Here is a 21,905-nt window from a genome sequence, read left to right on the forward strand (position 1 = left end):
ACAGTGACGTTGCAGCATTCCTGTGGCCACTTGCATACTGTCTTTGTGTTCGTCAAAGAATTAGGGCTATTTCCGTTTCCTCTGTCTGCAATATTGCCTCTTCTTACGTGGAGGTGTTACCACAAGGAACGAAGAAGCCACTAGACTTACAAGGAATACTCCCCAACTGTCAAATGGCATTAGAAAATCTGAAAAGTACATTTAGTATACTCCTTGAAAATATTACTTCTTGCAAGACTGAAGTCTTTGTTAGTCATAAATAGCGATGCCATCTTGTAATAGAATTAAAGAATAATAAATTCATACAACGAAATCCAGATATCTTAAAATGTATGTAAGTAATCAATGGAAAATCTTTAGTGCTAGTACATGTTATCCTTAACTATTTTCATCGATACCAACTTGGTAATGACTAGAGACCGGATGTTTAGGCACTAAAAACCTGGAAAATAGGCAGACAAATAGGCATTAAAAATTTTAAAAATAGGCAGTAAAATAGGCACTAAAATGTAACTCGAAATAATGAAGATAAATACTTAGTATAATTAAAAAATAGATTCAAGTTATAGATAATGTTCAAAGAATATAGAAACATACTTCTTTGTTAATATCTTCTTTTATTGTATATATAAAAACGAAGCTTGTTATGCATTCCATATATACTGGGAAAGCCTGAAAGATGTGCACATACGTCAGGAGGTAATTCATGACATCAAAAGAAGACAAACAGTCCTTTTGCATGTTATCGAATTCCACGTCGTGTAGGAGTGACAGGGGGGCGAACTTGGAATCCAAAATCAGATCCTGACATTTGGAACGAGACATAAAGGCGTGCACATACTTCGGGAGATGATTCGTGACATTCAAGAGGACTTCTTGTCTCCTTTTCATGTCACGAATCACCTCTCGAAGTATGCGTACATCTTTCGGTTTCGTTTCAATTGTCAGGATTCGATTTTCGATTCCAAGTTGGCACTCTGTCAAACGTACACGACACGGAGTTAGACAAAATACACGAGGACTTTTTGTCTTCTTTTGATATCATTAATCACTTCCCGAAGTATGTGCACATCTTTGAAGTTCACTCTGTATATATATTGCAACGTACCACGTGCTTGTGTTTACAAACACCTAATATACACATATAGGCCTATGTGTGTGTATTATTTATGTTATATAAATTACCAATGAAGGCGTAATTTGAAGAAAATGCATACAATAGGCAATATTAGGCACTAAAGCAATTATTTAGGCAGTAAAGGTCGAAATAGGCAAAATAGGCAAAATAAAATTAGCTTAAATCGAAACTATAACTCCCCATATAAACTTTAAAACGTTATTTTTGATCATATCTTTAATATTAAAGAATAGGCATTTTGCCTAACATCCGGTCTCTAGTAATGACTTATTTGTTTTTAAATAGCACTACACGCCAATGGTTGCACTGGGCCGTTGTGAGTCAGTATGGCATAATACTCTGTAGTAAATTAAAATATCAAAAAAATCATACCAGTTGTAAAAAATTAAAATAAGCTCTACTATATTGAAATAATGCCCAAATACTCACTTGCTTATTTAGCACTCCTCTCAAACGCACACATTCTCATTTTTCTTTCTTGCTCATTTGACCTGCACTGGTAAGTTCGTTATTTAGTAAAAAATTTATTAAAACTTAGTTATTTCCTATTTACGAAAACGTATTCTTCGATACAATAGGATATTACAATTTGGGCGTAGGAAAAATAAATAAATAGATAGCGTGTTAATTTACCTAAAAGAAGGGTAATGAAATACGATAATTTAACTTCATATCTTCTCAGAAAAGTATACGTAAGACAGGTATATGCATGCGAACATACCAATAGTAATATATTTCCAATTCGACCAACGAATCTAGTTATATAGGCTATATTCAGATTGAGCACATTAACTACGCACAAGATACTTATACAAATCAATATTGTAAACTTCAAAAGAAACGTAAGGAGAAGGATTGCTTAAACCCTGACATACAAAAAAAAAAAAAAAAAAAAAAAAAAAGTATTAAACTTCAGTTAATCAGCGAACGAATATATACAATTTTGTAATCAGATCAGAAATATTTGGTTATACATTTACCTATTTGTTAGTGACGTATGAGAAATGTAAGCAGTTCACTAGACTAATTTCAAAATTGAATTGATGTAACACGATATAATAATGTTGTAAAATGCCAACTAAATTCACTGTTGGACCATCACTTACATTTCAGTAAGTCCACAATTACCATATTACCATTCAGTAAGTCCATATATATACCTTCATTGTGGAAGAATTTGACTTAATTTACCAACTACACCGTGAGACCATTTTAGTTTTTCGTCTAGGGAAAACAATCGCCAATAATTTTCGGTATTAGGCCAATCAAGTAAGAGATCGGACACATCTATTGCATGTCTCAGATATACATGGAGATATAAACCGAATCTTCTGGTGACATTAGGGTACTGTTTTAGTTGTGTATTATATACTGAACATTAACTTAAAAGTATGAGTTTGGATATAAATTTACACTATTTGAACATTACTTCTATCTTAATCTCTATCTCTATATCCATACAGAAGAAAAACTCTTGCCCGACTGACTGATTTCTGGCCCACATCAAACCGCTTGAGCTAAAACCTTGAAATTTGAATAGCTAGTACATATGATTTTTGACGTAAAGTACACTCAAGAAAGATTTTCAGAAATTCGACTTGGAAGACGGAAAAATAGAGGTTGCAGTCGTTGTAATAAGATATTCATATTTCAGATTCCTTAAGGTTAGAGACATGACATTTGATATTTGGACTTTTCACTTAAAATAATTACATGTGTTTTAGTATTTCTAAACCTGACTAGACTCCTGTTAAAGAAAAAGATGAAGGAGTAGTTGCTTCACTAAGATTCCCATACAAAGCATTCAAATTTTGTTCGAGTCTTCGGGTTCAGACGAATTCTACATGAAAAGTGGAGAAGAGAGAAAGGAATATATTACCCATAGTACCATATGGGACACTTGCTAGTTTTCTAGTTTCTAACATATTTTATCGAAGAAAACAAATAAATTGCCATTCTCTTTAATATTGTTTTTGGATCAAAAGATCCAATATATTTCAATCAATTTTTTTTTTGTACGCCTTATGCCTGAAGAACTACATATAATGTAGCCAAACCCTAACTATCACTTAACTCAGTATGATGTGCTTATTCCGTAAAAACCGTTCAAACATTTTGTGGTCCCCAAATCCCAAAACTAATTATTGGCCAACATCGCAATCTTTTGATGCATTTTTTGAATCATTTCTAAAATTCTCGTTATATGGTGAATCATTTCGAAATATAGTGTTGCAACTACGTCTATGTAAATTGTGTAATCTATAATCTATATTTTTGTTATACATGTTCTTCTCAACAATCAATTCCAGAATAATTGCTTAAGCTTTCAGGTGATCTAATAACTAATACTTTTGTTGAGAGAAATAAAAAGGTAGTTTCATATTATACTTTTCCTTGAAACAATTATAGGAAATATGAGGAAACCAATGCAGGTCATGATAAGTTCGAGCGGATCCTTTTGTCTACTGCGCCAATGATGAACCGAAGTGTTACACAAAGTGAAGAAACTGTGAATTTTTTATTTTATTTTCACAGATGCAATCAGTCATCAATTTTCTTTTCCTTTTTTTATTTCTTCGCTAACAAGTATTGCAATTTCTTGGAAATTGCGTTTGGCAAACACCAACATGAAATGTTAGTACAGTGAATTGGCCTGGAGTTTTACAGAAATTGAAGGAAATAAAACGCAATAGGTAGTAAATCAATTTGCATACGTATATCATCATTCTGCCACTTTATTTCCTGTGATTTCGTCAGAGATGCGATGAGATGGTTAAGGTTTCTTCAAGGCCAGGTGATCGTTCTCATATTTATTTGTTTCTAGATTACCTTGGTCAGTCAGTAATAGACAGTTACTGTTAGTAAAATGAAAGTATGTCCCCTTGAAGCAGAATATCAAAGAAGAAAGAAAAAGAGTTTTCATTGATAAAATTCGATGAATCACGGCAAGTCAAAAGAGCAGGAAGTGGAGCGAGTCATTGCTTGCAGCTCCGTCTGCAGACGTATTAACTGCGTCTGCATTAGAACAAGTCCTGCAGTGTCGTTCACCTTCCGAATTTTGAGAAGGGTCAGTTTCCACGAAATCTTTCCCCACTTTTTGCCAGATCTCTATCCGCAGGTGAAAGGTATTTTTTTTTTTTTTTTTTTTTTTTTTTTTTAAGTTAGGGAGGGATTATAACACACCACATTTCTTCACGGGAATTCAGGAAATCGCTTCTTAACTGAGAAATTAAAATTGTTAGGTATACAAGTCCATCATTTCAGGAACACAAAAAAAATGCTATAATAACTTCTATCAAGTTGGTTCTGATAAATTTCCAAGAAATTTCTCAAGAATGTACCGTATACATGTCAACATGTCACATATCTTTCACAAACCTTTTCAACCAATTGCAGCAGACATAGAACAAAATGTATGATTATCATGATCAATGTAAGCCAACAGTTTCTTACATAGAACGTTTATTGTGCCGATAAATTTCCTGTAAATGATATTTATGTTTTAACCAATAAATTTCCTCTGTTCACTATTGTTATCATAATAAATTAAATTATTATATTTTTCATTCAGCATGCTGGTATTTGACATCGCCAGTCACACAAACCAAGAATTAAATCACTTAAAATTGTTATACCTACCACGTATTCTTTTAAAACATATATTTATTATTATTATTATTATTTTAAAAATCTAATATATATTGCCTTCGTTTGCTTGTAGTTACGTTGCGAAAGCTTGTATTTAGAGACAATTTTCTGCAGTTCTTTTACAGAAATTCTGTCAGTCATTATTAAAGTTCTGGAAGCAATACACTAAAGAAGTTTCGTGTGGCATTCAGATATTGACATGTTTCATATATTGCGCAAGAAACTGCACCCTTGATCTTAAAATAAACAAACTGCTGATGATACAAAGATTTTTAACAAGGCAAACAGGTTCGGAATTTCTCACGTTCATGCTGGAACAGTAGAACGATTTTTAAAAGTCACAATAATTATAATAAAACATTAAATATATATTAATGCGTCAGAATTTGATTTGCATTCTGCTATACTATCGTAGTAACCATGCGCATTGCTTCCTATCCTGATCCGGTGCAATTGACAGAGTTCAATTTTTAGTATGGGAAAAAAGTTTTTATATTACAAAAGTATGTGGAAAATAGCAAGTCAACATAAATCAATGGACATAAACCTGTACTCAACTGTTGTCAAGTACCTCTACTGCCAGTGGTTAATTCCTGTGAAACATAGAATTTTCGGTGTTGAAGCATGAGGCAGTATGAAAGTGACGTGTTGTTTGCCACGATTTTGCCAGTTTCATAGCGGTTTTATCATATCTCAATATCGTAAAGATTCACAGACATCTGATGTAAAAGTAAAGATTGGCAGGCATATTTTTGATCCCCTGTGAATTAGTGGTATGTGTTCTCGCCTTTGGGACGAGAGAAGCTTCATTAACCTTGCTGCTGAAAGAGAACATCAAGCTCCAAACAAATGAACACAAAACATCATTAATATCACTACATCAGCATTTTAACTACTCTTAAACAAATTATAGTTTCTTATTACGTAAGAAATTTTATAGATTAAAATGTTCTGGTAGTTGGTTTTGGCATAAGAAATCATACTAGTATACGTGGTCAAGTAGAAAACTTCTTTCTGAGCTATTATAACAACTAGAGATGCCATCTACTAGAAAAAAATTTTTTTTTTCAAATTTTACTTAGTGCAAATGTAGAATCGAATGATATCAGTACATCCTAGAGTAATAACCAAACGAAGACTAAACAACGCTGGCTTTCAAAAAGACTTTATCCGGTACAAAAAATCAAAACGTGAGAGACTCCTCTACACTGAGACACAATTTGGTAAAAGACGTGCTTAGCGCAAGAGTGACATGTAATCGTAATTAATTTTAGTTGTGGGAGATGCAGTTGGTCATTTCCGAGGGATAAAACCCTCCGGAAGAAACAATGATACCGTATACGCATGTAAATCTCACAAGTAAACCTTACGTTTGGGTGAATCGGGTTGCTGACTGAGACACATATGAGAAAGTAGTACTAAATGTGGTCAGTATTTCAGTGAAGTTATAGGTGCGAAGCTCCAGGGGTTTAGGAGATACAGCTACCAGAACATCACATGGAAGTACAGAATAGTATTTATACAGTTGGAGGTAAAAGCTCTGTAAGACCTCTTGTAACGACAAAAGGTGAATAACAAATATATGGGTACCTATTAGGACTAGGGGGAAGTCATATAGTAAGGGTATACCTGATGGCGGCCATCTTGAAATCCGCCATTTTGAATTAAGGTTAAGTTTTTAAAATAGGAATAGGGTCATGTGATACATGATTTAAGGCGCAAATTTAATCAGAAGAACAATGGTGACGTTAATTTTGATTTACGCGCATTTGGTGAAAAGTTGGTACTTTTTATATTAGGGATATTAAATATTGTTGCAGCATATGTATTAGTCCTTTACTCCACCTTGTAAATTTTGTGTTAATGATAATAATTAAATAAAAAGCAGGTGGATAAATATTAGGTCTTGGTAATATGGTAAGAGTTGCCTTGATGGCGGCCATGTTCGAATCCGCCATTTTGAATCAGACAAAAGTTTTAAACAAAACGCATAACATTGACACCTTATTAATAGCAAATTTTACCATAAATCCAACGGTATAACCATTTTTGCTTTATCATTAACCAGCACAAAAGTAAATGGGAATAGAGTAATGCAATAGATGACTTCTGGCTAGAAGTTAATCAGAAATACAATGGTGCCGTTACAATGTTAGTTGTTTGATGCTGTACTTGCACGCCATTTCGTTGTTTTTCTTGTATGCTGTTCACATCTATTTCTCGCTCGCTCTTGCCCTCACTGTACTATTGCTCACCTTGTCTGTGCCACGCACACACGACAACATCAATATTAATCCACCTGCTTTTTATTTAATAATTATCATTAACACAAAATTTACAAGGTTGGGTAAAGTACTAATACATATGCTGCAACAATATTTAATTTCCTTGTAACTTTTTACCAATTGCGCGTAAATCAAAATTAACGTCACTATTGTTTTTCTGATTAAATTTGCGCCTTAAATCATGTATCACATGACCCTATTCCTATTTTAAAAACTTAACCTTAATTCAAAATGGCGGATTTCAAGATGGCCGCCGTCAGATATACCCTTACTATATGACTTCCCCCTAGTCCTAATATGTACCCATATATTTGTTATTCACCTTTTGTCGTTATAAGAGGTCTTACAGGGCTTTTACCTCCAACTGTATGAATACTATTCTATACTTCCATGTGATGTTCTGGTAGCTGTATCTCCTAAACCCCTGGAGCTTCGCACCTATAACTTCACTGAAATACTGACCACATTTAGTACTACTTTCTCATATGTGTCTCAGTCAGCAACTCGATTCACCCAAACGTAAGGTTTACTTGTCAGTTGGTAACGTTTCTTCGTTCGTAGATTGCATGTTAGTTAAAATAGAGAAAGTATTGTTCCCATGTAATAGATAATCCTATCAAAACATAAATGTGAAAATTAAGCCAAGTTCTCGTACATTTATCATTTTGTTGGGCCAGAAAAAGAATAGTGATCTAAAACGATGTCAAGTTCTACTGAAATTCGGAAATCGGAAGGAATATGAAGCTTGCAACTTTAGTGCTGAAAAGAACTTATCAAACAAAAGTCTCTCGAGGCGATGCTGTATAAAACTTGTTTTCAGCACTATGATTCCAAATTTAATTTTTCGATTTTCGGATTTCCATAGAACTTGGAGTCATTTCAGAATCTTTCTTTGATGTTTAGTAATTAAATTTGAAATTCATCATAATTCAAACCATTTCTTATATTATTTTTTTGACAAAAACTTCTGTGTGAGTATTCTGATGTCATGCACTGTCGTATTTGATTGTCAATGGTATGGTTGTCGATGATTTGTATTTTAGGTGTCGATAATTTGGCTGTTGATTTGGTTGTCAATGACTTAGCAGTCGATGATTTGGTTGTCGATGATTTGGTCGTTGATATTTTAGATGTCAATGAACTGGTTGTCGATTATTTGGTTATCGATTATTTGGCTGTCGATGTATTTGCTATCGATAAATTGGCTGTAGATGGTTTGGTCATCAATGTTTTAGGTGTCGATTATTTAGCTGTCGATGGTTTGATTGTCAATGAAATGTACCATCGATGATTAGACGTGATACCCTCAAAATTGATTTTAACTAATTATTATACGCTTCATGATTTTTAATTTCTAAAATTTTGTTACACACTCTAAATCACTGAAGGGGCCGCGATGGTTCAGTGGTAGAGCATTCACCTCTGGTGCTTGAGCCCCCGCCAAGTGAACTTTATGGTGGACAAACACCGTGTGCGTGTGTGCGTGAGTTTTCTCGGGGTTCTCCCGTTTCCTCCCACTTCCTTCATTCCAACATTTCATTCATTATTCATCATCACCGTCTGCTTTAGCCTAACCGGCATAACCGTGGGACGTAAAACTCAAAGATTTCATTTCATTTTCATTTTTTCTAAATCACTGAAAGACATATCGGTTGGAAACTATTGTCTTAAGGCATTGAGTTGATAATATGACAAACTCTGTACAATTAGTATTCATATATGACTTGAGTATTTCTCCTCCAAACGAAACGTATTAACATTACTGAAAATGATCGTCATTAACATGTAGATTAATAATTTTAAATGAAAATGCAAATTTCTTTAAAGGCTTTTCAGCTGCCACGCCTCAGGGTTTCCACTATGTTGTAACAGTTAATAAGAGTAATAATCGTTTTTGTTTCAAAAAATTAAAAATACAAACTGTCCACTAACTTTGTTGGCTTCTCCGCCGAGGAAAGAAAAGTTTCTGAATGACAAGTAACTTGAAGTCTCAACAATATTAAAAGTTGCTGTAAAATATTGTTTTTGTTTCTGGTATTATTTAAGCATAAACCAGTATTATTATAGGCCTTATATCTCAATGTTCTCATGGATATGAGAAAAGAGTTTATAAAAGGACACTGGTCTACATTCAAGGAAATATTTATGTACATTTATGTCTGCTTAGAAGAGTAATCGAGGTGGAAATCTAGTTCCCTAGCTGCACACTTGGCGGGCCATTGGTAGACTGGGAATTACAAAAATCAAGTTGAAAAACACGTTGGCCCAATGTTGTTTAAAGTGTTTGTTGGCCAACTAACATTTTGCTATCATTCATCCAATAGTTTCCACTTCACTCCCCGAGCAAAGTGTTTGTTGGCCAACTAACATTTTGCCATCATTCAGTTCGCTGGTCTATCGTTTATCACTGTTGGGAATATTGTTCAGTTACGCAGTTTAGTGTTACGCACGAGACAGGACGAGAAAAAAGATTTTCTCGTATCGCCTCGTAACTTTTTTTTTTTTTTGTAAAAGTCTAATCTCGTCTCGATTCCCGAATAAAAAAATTCTCATCTCTTATCGATTCACGGAAAGCTATTCTTGTCTCGTTTTGGAAATTTATGTACAAAATTTATGCTCTGAGTTTTTAAAAAAAATCATTTAGAAATTATCAGAATCCTTCCGCATCACGAGAGATCGACGAAGGGTCTAATATAATAACGTTTAAATCGCTTTTTATTATTGATGTATATTGTGTAATGATTTGCGTACATTTAAACGTTGATAAATACTTTTTATTGTGCTCGTACAATCATTTTATAAATTTATAGATTTTTTTTAAAAAAAAAATATGAATCACGTATCACTGAACCAGTGTTTGAGATTCTAATACTTGGGTGGATTAGTGTTGCCCACGAGAGTCGAGAAATCTCTCGCTTCAAAATTTAAAGTGTACTTCTTGTCTCGATTTTCGTCTAGTTTTCGAGATGAGACTTCTTTTGTCTTGTAAGCAATACTAATGTAGTAAAGGTTAGGATTGAGATGTGCCCAATATCGAATCTCGGATCTTAGTTTGAAGAGTATTTTTGCTAAGGATTACCATATTAGTAAACCTCATGATACCAGATAAATTTAAAGAAATAATAATAATAATAATAATAATAATAATAATAATAATAATAATAATAATAATAATAATAATAATAATAATAATAATAATAATAAACAAAGATCACTACGATATCGGCAATCGAACCAGGGATATAGGGAATCAGACACACAAAGACAGCAGTGCTATTCGTTCAGCAGATGAATTCTTACATTGAAGTAACATTGAAAGTGTCAGAGATTAAAGTAACATTAAAACCGTCAGAGATCGAAGTAACATTAAGAGTGTCAGAGAATGAAGTAACACTAAAAGAGTCAGAGATTGAAGTAATATTAATAGTGTCAGAGATTGTAGTAACATTAAAAGAGTCAGAGACTGAAGTAACATTAAACATGTCAGAGACTGAACTAACATTAAAAATGTCAGAGATTGAAGTAACAATGAAAGTACCAGAGATTAAAGTAATATCAAAAGTGTCAGAGATTGAAGTAACATTAAAAATGTCAGAGATTGAAGTAACAATGAAAGTATCAGAGATTTAAGTAACATTAAACATTTCAGAGATTGAAGTAACATTAAAAGTGTCAGAGATTGAAGTAATATGAAAAGTGTTAGAGATTGATCTAACATTAAAAGTATCAGAGATTGAAGTAATATGACATGTGTCAGATATTGAAGTAACATTGAAAGTGCAGAGATTGGTGTAACATTAAAAGTGTCAGAGATTGAAATAACATTGAATGTATCATAAGATACTTCTAACAATATAAATGGAGAAAAATTGATACAAGATAATCATTAATTTGAAAGCGTGAACAAATAAGTTGTTTGTTATGTAACTATGTTAAAACTGAACTCAGTTAATTTTCTCTTCCAGGAATTTCCCGATTGCAATGGTTTCGTGCTAAGCCCAGCAGTTCCTGAAGTGCCAAATCCAAGCAAACTTAATGTGAGTATACTACATAATGTATTCAATATGAAACATTAAAGCTTAAGTAAAATATTTTGTATATTTTAGCACATTTTTTGCAATAGTTTTTATTTATTTATTTTTATGGAATGGATAAGAGGAAAAGTAATCACCACTATTCTGAAGAGTAAATGGTCTAGAGATACTAGTTATAAGATATTTTTCTTATTCATGAATGTAGTGGCAGTTTAGAATTGCCTGCGCATTAAAATTTGCTAAATAATTTTACTAGTTATTGGACGTTTTCAGAGTAACAAGTTTTGATGAGTAGAGTAGAATGGTAGACATTGTCTAGGATATTGAAATTCCACATAGACACCAGCGTTGTCCACAGTTTTTATAATCATCTAGAAACAGCCTGGTTGACTTGAATAGGGATTTCTGCGGTATATTGGTGAGATCATACCGAATGTGATCCTCCATTTATTGTTTGGTGCGGTGTATCTATTTCTTCTTCACTTAGATTTTAAAAAAAAGTCACATGCGGTAATGTAGGGGCTTATCGTTAGCTATTCTGGTGAGGAATATCCCGGAAATTTATTGTTAAATCTTATGGATATGGCTTGCTGAATGAGAACAGCTGCCATGTTGTCTGAACATGAGATTGTGGATGGTGCGGTTGGTGGATACGACAGCAGCACGGTTAGTTACAATTCATAATCGCAATATCACCGACTCATATAATCTTGATGAATGTTATATCACACCACAATGTGAGACGGTGATATGGCATTATTATTATTATTATTATTATTATTATTATTATTATTATTATTATTATTATTATTATTATTATTATTATTATTACAAGAGTATTCGTGAAACCCTCTCATCGTATCGTGAGTGTCGTCTAACACTCATTAGATCCAGATGAAAAATGGTGAAAGTTATACCAAATTCCGTTAAGTACTTAAAGCATTTTGAACCTTCCTGAGCGTCCGATCGATCAGTGGAGTAGTATAAATCATTCATTTTTAATGAAGCTGCTTTGAGACCGAGCACTTCTTTAGATTAACATTCGGACAACGAATATCCTAAAGAAAATGCTTAGATTTGAATATATTGTACGTTTTTGCTAATAAAAGTTATCATGTTTAAAATGCAGTATGTTTATAAACCGAATTTAATTGATGTTTTAAAAACACACACACAGCGTTAACGAGCGAAACAAGATGGGGAAAGTATTTTTTCAAGGAATTTTAAATTCGTTTTAAGTTATTGTTATGCCAAAACCCGTTAAGTCCAGCACAATGTTTCAGTATTCTCAGGCCATTAAAGATTAAACGACATGCAAAAGTGACATTACGCATATAGCCTGCGGGAATATGTTTCCACCAAACTTCTAAATATGGTTCCTTATACTAAATGAAAGAACATCAATCCTCGCAGTAAAGTTTCCACTTCCTTTGGATGGATTCCGCTTATACGCAGTATATTCCATTTGTAATCTCGACGTTACGACGTTTTTTTTTTTTTTAAATAATTTACTACCAGAAAAACCGTTCTTCGCACGGATAGAATAGATGTATGAGAAATATTTTAATCCCCTTTCCCCTTAGGATACGTATTTCAATGGAAGTGTAATGATAACAATCCATAAGATATTCTACTTTTGGCATAAATGTTGAAGCACCCTGCCCTATAGAACACAAACTTTAATCGAAGTGACATCATAAAAACCAACATTGACGTAGATATTATGTTACGAAAGTTCTTTCAAGCGAGTCAGCCATTTTCTCGGCGCCGAAGACTATGAATTCGACACTATTCTCGGTCATCTTGAATATTTTATTTTTCACCCTTTCTCACCAACCATGATGATGGATGCTGAACGTGAACTTCGGGAGTGTCGGTATTCATCTTGGCGATTACGAAAACTATGAATTCGGTACTAATAAGTATCGTTTTCAATTTTTTTTTTTTTTTTTTTTTTTTTTTTTTTACATAATTTCTATCTATCCCGACTTTTAGTAAAACTAAGAAAGTCTTATACCACAGCAATTTTTCTCAGATTGTAAACCAGACGTGTACCAAGTTTGGTTGAAATAACTCCATACGTTTCAGAGTTATACTGAAGATCTTTAGATTTACAGATGTATGAGCAACACCTTTGGCATTTGTGTCTATCACAAATAAAGTACCCGCGAGTAGAATAAATAACGACATGTAATGCCGAGCCAACTGACGTGCCCGTTCTTGCTTAAACTTGCACTTAATGTCATCATGATTGGAACCCAATAGCTAAGCGATCCCGAAAACACAGTAATAGACGATGGGATCGACAGCAATCTCTGACGTTTAATTCTTCACCCCCTCTATCGATGGGGACTGAATATGAATTTTCACAGTATCTGGAATGTGACTATTCATCTCAGCTACCGAAAAACTATATATAGATTTGATACTAGTATTTGTCATTTTCGATTATATTTACATATTGCTCCTTTCCCACACCTTAGTGATATTAGTTGGGGCTGAACGTGATCCTACACGATCTCGGAAGTGAACACTAATATCGATTATTTTTTAAAATTATTTTTACATGTTTCCTTTTCCCTCCCACTAGCGGCGCTAAATGGTTTTACCCACATTGGGAGCTAAACTTCAGCTTAAACAGCAGCATCGGAATTGTGCCGAAGGAGACTGAATGTGGATTTAAAAAGCCTCGGGAATGTTAGTAATCATCTTAGCGATCCCGAAAACGATTAAATCGACACTAATATAGTCTTTTCAATTATTTTACATGTCATCCTTCCCCACTAGGCGTGCTGATGGAATGTCATGGCATCGTGAATGTCACAATTCACCTCAGCGGCCCGAAAAATATGGGTTTGACATTAGTACCGATCATTTGTGATTATTGTTATAAGTCACCCTTTCCGCTCCCCTCTAGGAGTGCTAGGAGGTCGTACTCTCACTAGCAGTTGAACTTGTACTTAAAGGGCACCGCAAATGTCACCAAATAACTAAGGAACTCCAAAAATTATGGATTTGGCACTAATATCGGTTATTTTCTATTATTTTTTACATGTCACCATTTTACTTTCCCGGGTGCTAATGGAAGCTGAAATTGGACTTAAATGGCATCGGAAGTGTCACAATTCATCTCAGCAAACCCAAAAGCTGTAAATTCGACTATATATATATATATATATATATATATATATATATATATATATATATATATATATATATATATATATATGTGTGTGTGTGTGTGTGTGTATGTATTCCGAAGAAACGGTCTGGCTACGGATCTGGCCATAACTAATTATAATTCACTAAGTTCCTGTGAGTTTTTATTATATAGTGTTTAGGGGTATGAAAATGAATTTTACAAGCGAGCCAGCATAGTTATCGTTACGGCATTGGGTAAATCTGTCATAACCGAGAAAGAATAATTTTTGAAACGCCTATTTGATATCGCTGAAACGTTTCTGGAACTTACAAACCTCTATCTGCGTATCAATATCTGATTAAATATTTTTTAAAGACAAATTGAACAATGCCTTAACTTGATGGAAATAGTCCACTTAATTCTTCAGCTGCGTCTAATTTATTCTGGAAAGGAAGAAAAATCAATTTAATATTATTTTTATGTTTATTTATCTTGCAGGAAGAAGAATTTTATAATGGTCTCTACAAATCCATACTTGTTGCTGTTGCATATACCAACTACATGGTACTTGATCAACAGAATGCAACCTCACCATGTCGTTCAGCAGCCGTAGTCTATGCAGAACAACTTGAAGAGTAAGTATTTAATATAACATCCTCCATTTGATACTGATCTAAGAACAGGTCGAGGAAGAGGGAAACTTCTTTTTAAGCTTTTTTTAAATATTAAATTGGTGCGAATGAAATATCCACCCAAGTTAGTTATTATTATTGTTGAAATTTCTGTTATTTTTATTATGAGGAGCAGTCAAATGAAAACCGATCATCCTCCATAAAACAAATTCTTTACAGAAGTTGGCAATACTGCTGTTACTTATCGATATTGCCATCTGTCGGGAGGAGAAATGTATAGTGATACTCACAGGTACACACAGTTGTTCGTTTATTGCTTTATAGGCGAGCATAGGGAAAAGTGTGTCAGTCCAACATTAGAAATGAAGGAAAGCGAAGAAGAGCAGAGGGGTGTGGTTTGTTTTTTGATGGATAAGGGTATTGGATCGTTGCAAGTATGCCGTGCATGGCGAACACTGCATGTCACTGACAAGTGTGCACGAATGACGTAAGAAATTCGGAGAAGGACGCACATCACTACAAGATGATTCGCGCCCAGGATAGACTCATCAAGCCATTACCCCTATGATTGCACGGATTGATGGTCTTATCCAGGAAAACCACCGAATCACAGAGGAAGAAATTTGTGTTCGGATCAGACTTAACCATGGCTCTGTGCGTGCCATCATCAAAGAACCCTGCAGTTAAAAAAAAAAAAAAAAAAAAGTGTGCGAAGTGGGTTCCGCATCAACTGATGGTAGAACAAATGATTGACAGAATGACTCCATGTCTGATGCATCTGCAGCAGTACCACGAGGAAGAGTATGCAAAGAGGTAGAAACGTGGTGCCACCATTTTAAGCCTAGAACAAACGGCAAAGCCAACATTTCTCCCCCGCCAATGAAATCCAAAGCTGTTCACACAAGATCTGGTAAACTCATGATGACCTTCTTCTTAGACTATAGGGCCCCTCTGGTTATTGACTTCCTCGAGCATGGGACCATAATAAATGCGAAGCGCTATGAAGATTCTTTGCAGAAACTGAGACGCGCCATAAAGGCAAAGCGCCCTGGAATGCTGTTGGAGAGAATCATCATTTTGCATGATAATGCCCGTCTCCATATTGCCAATCAAGTGAGAGATATGGTTGAGAGCTTTGGCTGGGAATCACTTCAACATCCTTCGTATAGCCCATATCTTTCCCCTTGTGATTTTCACATTTTTGGCGACCTGAAGAAAGACATTCGTGGACGTCGGTTCCAGTAGAACGAAGAAGTGCAAGTGTGGGTGAGGTTGTGGATCCTTCTACAAGACTAATTGATTGTCTCGTCTGGAAGTGGGATAGATGTATTAACACGTCTGGTAATTACTTTTGAATAAAACGCATTCCATTGCTACTTTTTCGCGAGTGTTTGGTTTTCATTTGGCTGCCCCTCATGCTTTGGGTAAATGAATAAATTTTAAAAAAATTGCCGGGGACTTACCCTCCAGATCCTCTAATTTGCTCGGCCTATATAGCCTCGCACTTACCATATCCGTAACATTCTCTAATCTTAAGAGATTTTGAGATATAAATATATGCTTATGTATAACAATTGCAACTCCCACTCTTATTTCTCCCCATCAAAGAAAAACATCAATAAACTTTAAAACACTTCTTTAATTAACATAACTTTAATCTTATAAGATTTCGAGATATGGCCATGTTATTTTAACAATTACAGCCCTTCCCCCTTTTTTTCGTTCTAAGGAAAACATCAAAAGCTGACGCAGATCTTTAATTATTTTAAATGAAAAGTCTAAATAAAAATTTTCACGCCTCTAACCTTAGGGTACTTCACGATACGGGCACCATATATTTACAGCTGCAATTGTCACGCTTTTTCCCTTACCGCCTTTTTTCCCTCTAGGGGAAATATAAAAAAAAAACTACTGCAACATGTCATTAATTATTTCAAATGAAAAGTCTAAGTAAAAAAAAAAAAATCATGTCTCCAAGCTTAAAGATTTTTCAGATATGATTATCCCATTATAATAATTGTAAACCCAACCTTTTCCTGCCCTTCAAGGGAATATATATAATATATATATAATAAAAGAAAAAAGGTGAAACATGTGTCTAATTATTTTAACTCTTGGAGGACGTAAAGAAATGGACTTCTTAGAAACTATCCAAACTTATGATTAGATATTGAGTGATCTGACAAATTAAATGCAACTGAGGCTTATAAACCACAATTTCTTCTCTATGCAGCTATTGTGTTTATATACCACACCTGTTATCGCGAAATGATCGGCTGCGTTTATATGCCACTCCCGTCTCTGAAGGGTTAAATACCAAATTATGTTTATATATTAAATTTCGTGTCCCTACCCTTCATAGATTTGAAGATATAGACATTTTACTTTAATTTGTCTAGACATTTTAAATATAATAATTATCATCTTGAAATCCCCCTTCCCCGTTGAATTTTAAAAAGTCCCTCTTTAGTGGTACATTCTTTAGTAAATCCTATGTTTCTCATATCCCTAACATATTGTATTTTTTTTGTATTATTGTGTACCATTACAAGAATAATGTAAACTTTACCTGTAATACCTATTGTAAAGGGAGCAATAGCTCTGTAGTAGGTAATAATGATAAATAAATAAATGATAAATAAATATTTCTATTCTTAAAATATTTTAAGATTTAGTCATTTTATAACAATTTCAACTTCCACCATTTTTCTTCCCGCCTTTATTCTTTCCTTCTAAGGAAAACATCAAAAAACGTTGAAACACATCTTTATTTAACATGTCTCTACTCTTAAAGGATTTCGAGATATGGTATTTTGTTTTGACAATTACAACTCTCACTTTTTTGTTTCCGTCTTCTTCTTCCCTTCTAAGGGAAACACCAAAAGAAAAGCTGAAACATGTCTTCAATTATTTTAAGAGATTGCACATTGTATGTTTATTTATTGTCAATGCCCATTGTATGTTTATTTATTGGCAATGCCCTAGTCGCGCTGGGATACCGCTTCTATTGAGATCAGGGAAGTCAAGCAGTCCCGGGTTTGGTTGGGGAAAAATGTGTTACCATTGTACTGAACAGATGGTGCTGGCATTGCTGCTTCCACCCAATGTGGCGAGAACAATTGAGGTGCTACTTGAAAAAAGAAGAAGAAGAAGAAGTAACGAACTGCAGGCTAGAAAGTCATAATCATTAACGCCAAGGGAGCTGGTGTGCAGATCACACATTACCCCAAAGGCATGAGTGCCACAAGTCGGTTAGTAGGTTCTTGCCCCCTAATGCTGTTGCGTCAGGGGTTTAACCCTTTCACTGTGGAAGGCGACGGAAAAAAATTTCCCTAACCTGCGAATGTCGATTATAGTCGACGTGTTAAAATTTGTCTGTATCTTGGTTTTGTCGATTGTAGTCGCCAAAGGTTTTCTGTGTGATTTCTATTGTTTATCGAAAACAATAGAACACAAACAAAAATGAACGGTACAACTTTGGCGACTACTCTCAACAAAGCCAAGATACGGACAAACAAATTTTAACACGTCGACTATAGTCGACATTCGCATGTTAAGGAAATTTGGTTCTGTCGACAAAAGTCGACTTCCTCTGTGAAAGGGTTAATTATGTTTAGTTATTTCATGGGTTATAAAATATCTTTTGGAAACTATAGATATTTTTAAGTCCCGTTTATATAGAATTATTTTTTAGTGTACGTACGCGTAATATTCTTGTCACACCATTACTTACATTAGTAAAATAGTTTAAAATCTTTTTTGTTGTTTTCTTCTGGCGAGCTCATCACAAGTTAATCTTGTACCCTCACCTACTCTTTCATCTACCGAAATTAGTTGTTCATCACGTCATCAAACATTGATGTTTAATTTTTATCTTCCAGGTTATTGGGCAAATTGGAGTACTTGCAATGTCTTTTGGCTCAACTGGTTCCTGAAAATATCAAGAAGCCTGCGTTGAAGGAAGTAGGAAGACTCAGGCTTTATCACCACTATCAGTGCACAGGTCGAGTCCTTCGAGATTGCCTAGTGTTAAACCAAATATTGGAAGTTTTATCTCAGATAGATGAGTTTCATACGAACAAGAAAACGAATCTCTTAATTGACTCATTGTCAATATGAGTGATCGAACTCCGAGAGCTTTTATTTAATTAATAGGTTCATTACAATTATATATTATTATCATGTATTTATTGTCTAGATCACATTTTCTAAGATTTTCTTTTATTATTTTCTTAAATAATTTAATTTAATTTGTACTATTAGACTTAGCTGGTTCTAAGGTCTTTCAATTTTATGTTTACGGGATTATGTTCTTCACCGATTACAACTGAACATAATATAAACTTCGTATTTGTCTGCTGAAACTTAAACTTTCCCTGTTTCCCGAGTATTGCTCTTAGACCTGCTTTAGATGGAAGTATTTGTACCAGTTAATCGGTAACACAACCGCTCAGCAGCTTGCACACGCAACATTCCACTGCGGCTAGATTTTGTCATGTTATTCCATCGTTTTTTCTAGTATTTCTCGCTTCGATTGCCGCTTATTCTGTGTAAGAAAATAAAACGAAATTTATCAAATCAACTGCAAGTGTATTGGCTTTTAAAAATTAATGTTCTTTGGCTTTGTTTAAACTTATGAATATGTAAAAAAAAAAAAAAAAAAAAAAATGTGTAATTCACGTGAAATAGTATGTTAGCAATGATTATTACTAGGAATTCGGCTAATTGTAAAAGATTACAACCTTCGAGATCTTGCAAGCTGATCATGCTAATACAATTATTACCATGTAAACGTTTCTATGTTGACAGATGCTCATCTGGTACGATAAATTCTATCTAAAACAGGTGACTTTTTTTTTTCAATAACTATCCTTTCCATCTTTCCTTAATTGACTGATTAATTTGTATCAAAATGCAATTTTTGAGTTTTATGTCCCCAGTTATGTTCTTTAGAGTAAAGGAGAGGTATGATTAATGAAAGCCAATGATTATAATAGGGTTTGTGGAATAAGAATGTTGGAGAATCCCGAGAAATCCCACAGACACAATGTTGTCCAACCACAAATTCACATAGCCAGGGATCGAAACACACCAACGGCCTGGCACTTTCATCTTTGTCTGTCTATATACCTTTGAATACCATAAATAACTACCTCTTAGTTCAGTGATGGCTAAACGTAAAATTCTCATAACAAATTTCCCCCAGCTTACTGATATCTGTCATAGGCGTAGCTACGGGGTGTGCTCAAGTGCATGTGTACATAAGGTTATCATATGTAAGCATTTATGCGGACATGTCCGCATTTAAAAATTAAATTTTTTCCTCTGCATACATTTTTCGAAATCCCTATTTGTCCGCATTTTTTCATGTTTCAAGATGTTACTTTCTTAGTTTTGTTTTATGTCAGTAGCATAGTAACATTTGCCAATTTTCATGCCCAGATCGTCCCACATGATCTTAATCTGTACCATACAATACTCATCAATAGTGCGAAGTAGTTATATGTACTATAGTTCAGGGTTCTCTTAGGCTTTCTTCTTTCTTTTTTCTTTTTATTTCATTGAATAATACAAGTATATATATATATATATATATATATATCAGAAATTTAGGAAATGCACTACATCTGATATCTACAAATTCTATAATCTAGGTGACATTCTAGTATCAGATCTTTAACATGATCTTAAAATTTAAAATTTATAAGTATTCAATGACTTGCTTCCAAAAATTGCTATCCTACTACTTACTATGCTTTATTCTTTTTTTAAGAATCTCAAATGTCAAGAATTTTTGCCGTCTAGCGCTTTAATGAATAGATTTTTACCAGCAATCAAAGCAGTATTCCAATAAAAAGATTATTTTTGTTTTTATTATTTTTATTGCTCAGTATTTATGTGACATAGATCTTACAGGAGACATAGATCCTGTGTGACAAAAGTGAAGTATTTATATCATTTCCATAAAATATTTGAAATGGAAACGAATAAGGCTGTGTATCATTAAGTTCCAGATGATATGTAAATTAATTGTGTGCGAACAAGTGCCAAATAATCATATTAGTTTACATATTGTTTTATTAATTTTTGTTTGCTTGTGATGTATTAATGTAACTATTTGAGTTTGTGCTCAATGATGTTAGGTTTGTAATTTGTAATATAAAGAAAGTATGAATGATTCTGAATTGATAATCTAAAAGTGAGTGTAGAATTAAATCTTTGTACCAAGTATAATAATAATCTCAAATGTGAATCTCAATACCTCATGTGTGAGTTCTTACCATTTTATTTATGGACTTTTGTTAGACACTGTAGAAGTTTGTATCATTTTTTAAACTCTTTGTTTTTCTTGTTGTTTTTTTTATTTAATGCAGCGTAGAACCATCTCTGTGTTTACAGATACCGTATATCATTGATTGATCTGGAGAAATTGATTGAGAGTAAGGAAGCCGGTTAGCACATATGTAAACGTTTTCTTTATTTGTATACTTAACATAATTTATAATTTTCACACAGACATTTGTAATTAAATAAATTAAACTGTCGATATTCCTATTCGAACTAACATTTCAATATGACAGTATTTTTTTTTTTTTTAAGAAAAATTATGATTAAATCAATAACATCAGTCAGCACTAGCACATGTACTAGAAGAAAATCACAAAATTGTCTTTGAAATAACACATCAGTTATTAACAGAACCACGGATGAATATAAAAGATTATTAAGAGAAGTAATAGAAATAAAATTAAGGAGCACCTTGAATATAGAATAAAGGTTTGAAAGTAAGTCGTATTTCTTCTGAACCGTTATGGGTTATAATTGTATTGAGCCAGCAATGTAGGTCAATTCCACTAAATTACTGAGTTTTACTTTATAAATTAGAATTATATTATATAAAACTTACAATTACAGCACATGCTGCAATCAAGATGGCACAGATTAAGTTTGAATCTGCCTATTAAAGAGTAGTAGATTAAATTATCATTATTATTCATAATAACTATCAATAAGAGCACTGGATAC

The 21,905-nt window shown here is 33.7% G+C and overlaps 1 protein-coding gene across 1 annotated transcript in view; it reads left to right on the plus strand.

Annotated features, from left to right (window-relative positions):
* LOC145695217 (uncharacterized) overlaps positions 1-21,474 on the plus strand; it is a 67,858-nt gene extending 46,384 nt beyond the window's left edge. Inside the window, exons 3-5 of the mRNA XM_081772205.1 lie at positions 11,037-11,108; positions 14,746-14,882; positions 18,761-21,474. Of these exons, the coding sequence (XP_081628331.1) occupies positions 11,037-11,108; positions 14,746-14,882; positions 18,761-18,998 (447 nt within the window). The 3' untranslated portion in view covers positions 18,999-21,474. The remainder of the gene's footprint in view (positions 1-11,036; positions 11,109-14,745; positions 14,883-18,760) is intronic.
* Positions 21,475-21,905: the final 431 nt, after the last annotated feature.

Source organism: Thermobia domestica, chromosome 9 (assembly GCF_964235325.1).
Source record: "Thermobia domestica chromosome 9, izTheDome1.hap1.1, whole genome shotgun sequence".
NCBI lineage: Eukaryota > Metazoa > Arthropoda > Insecta > Zygentoma > Lepismatidae > Thermobia > Thermobia domestica.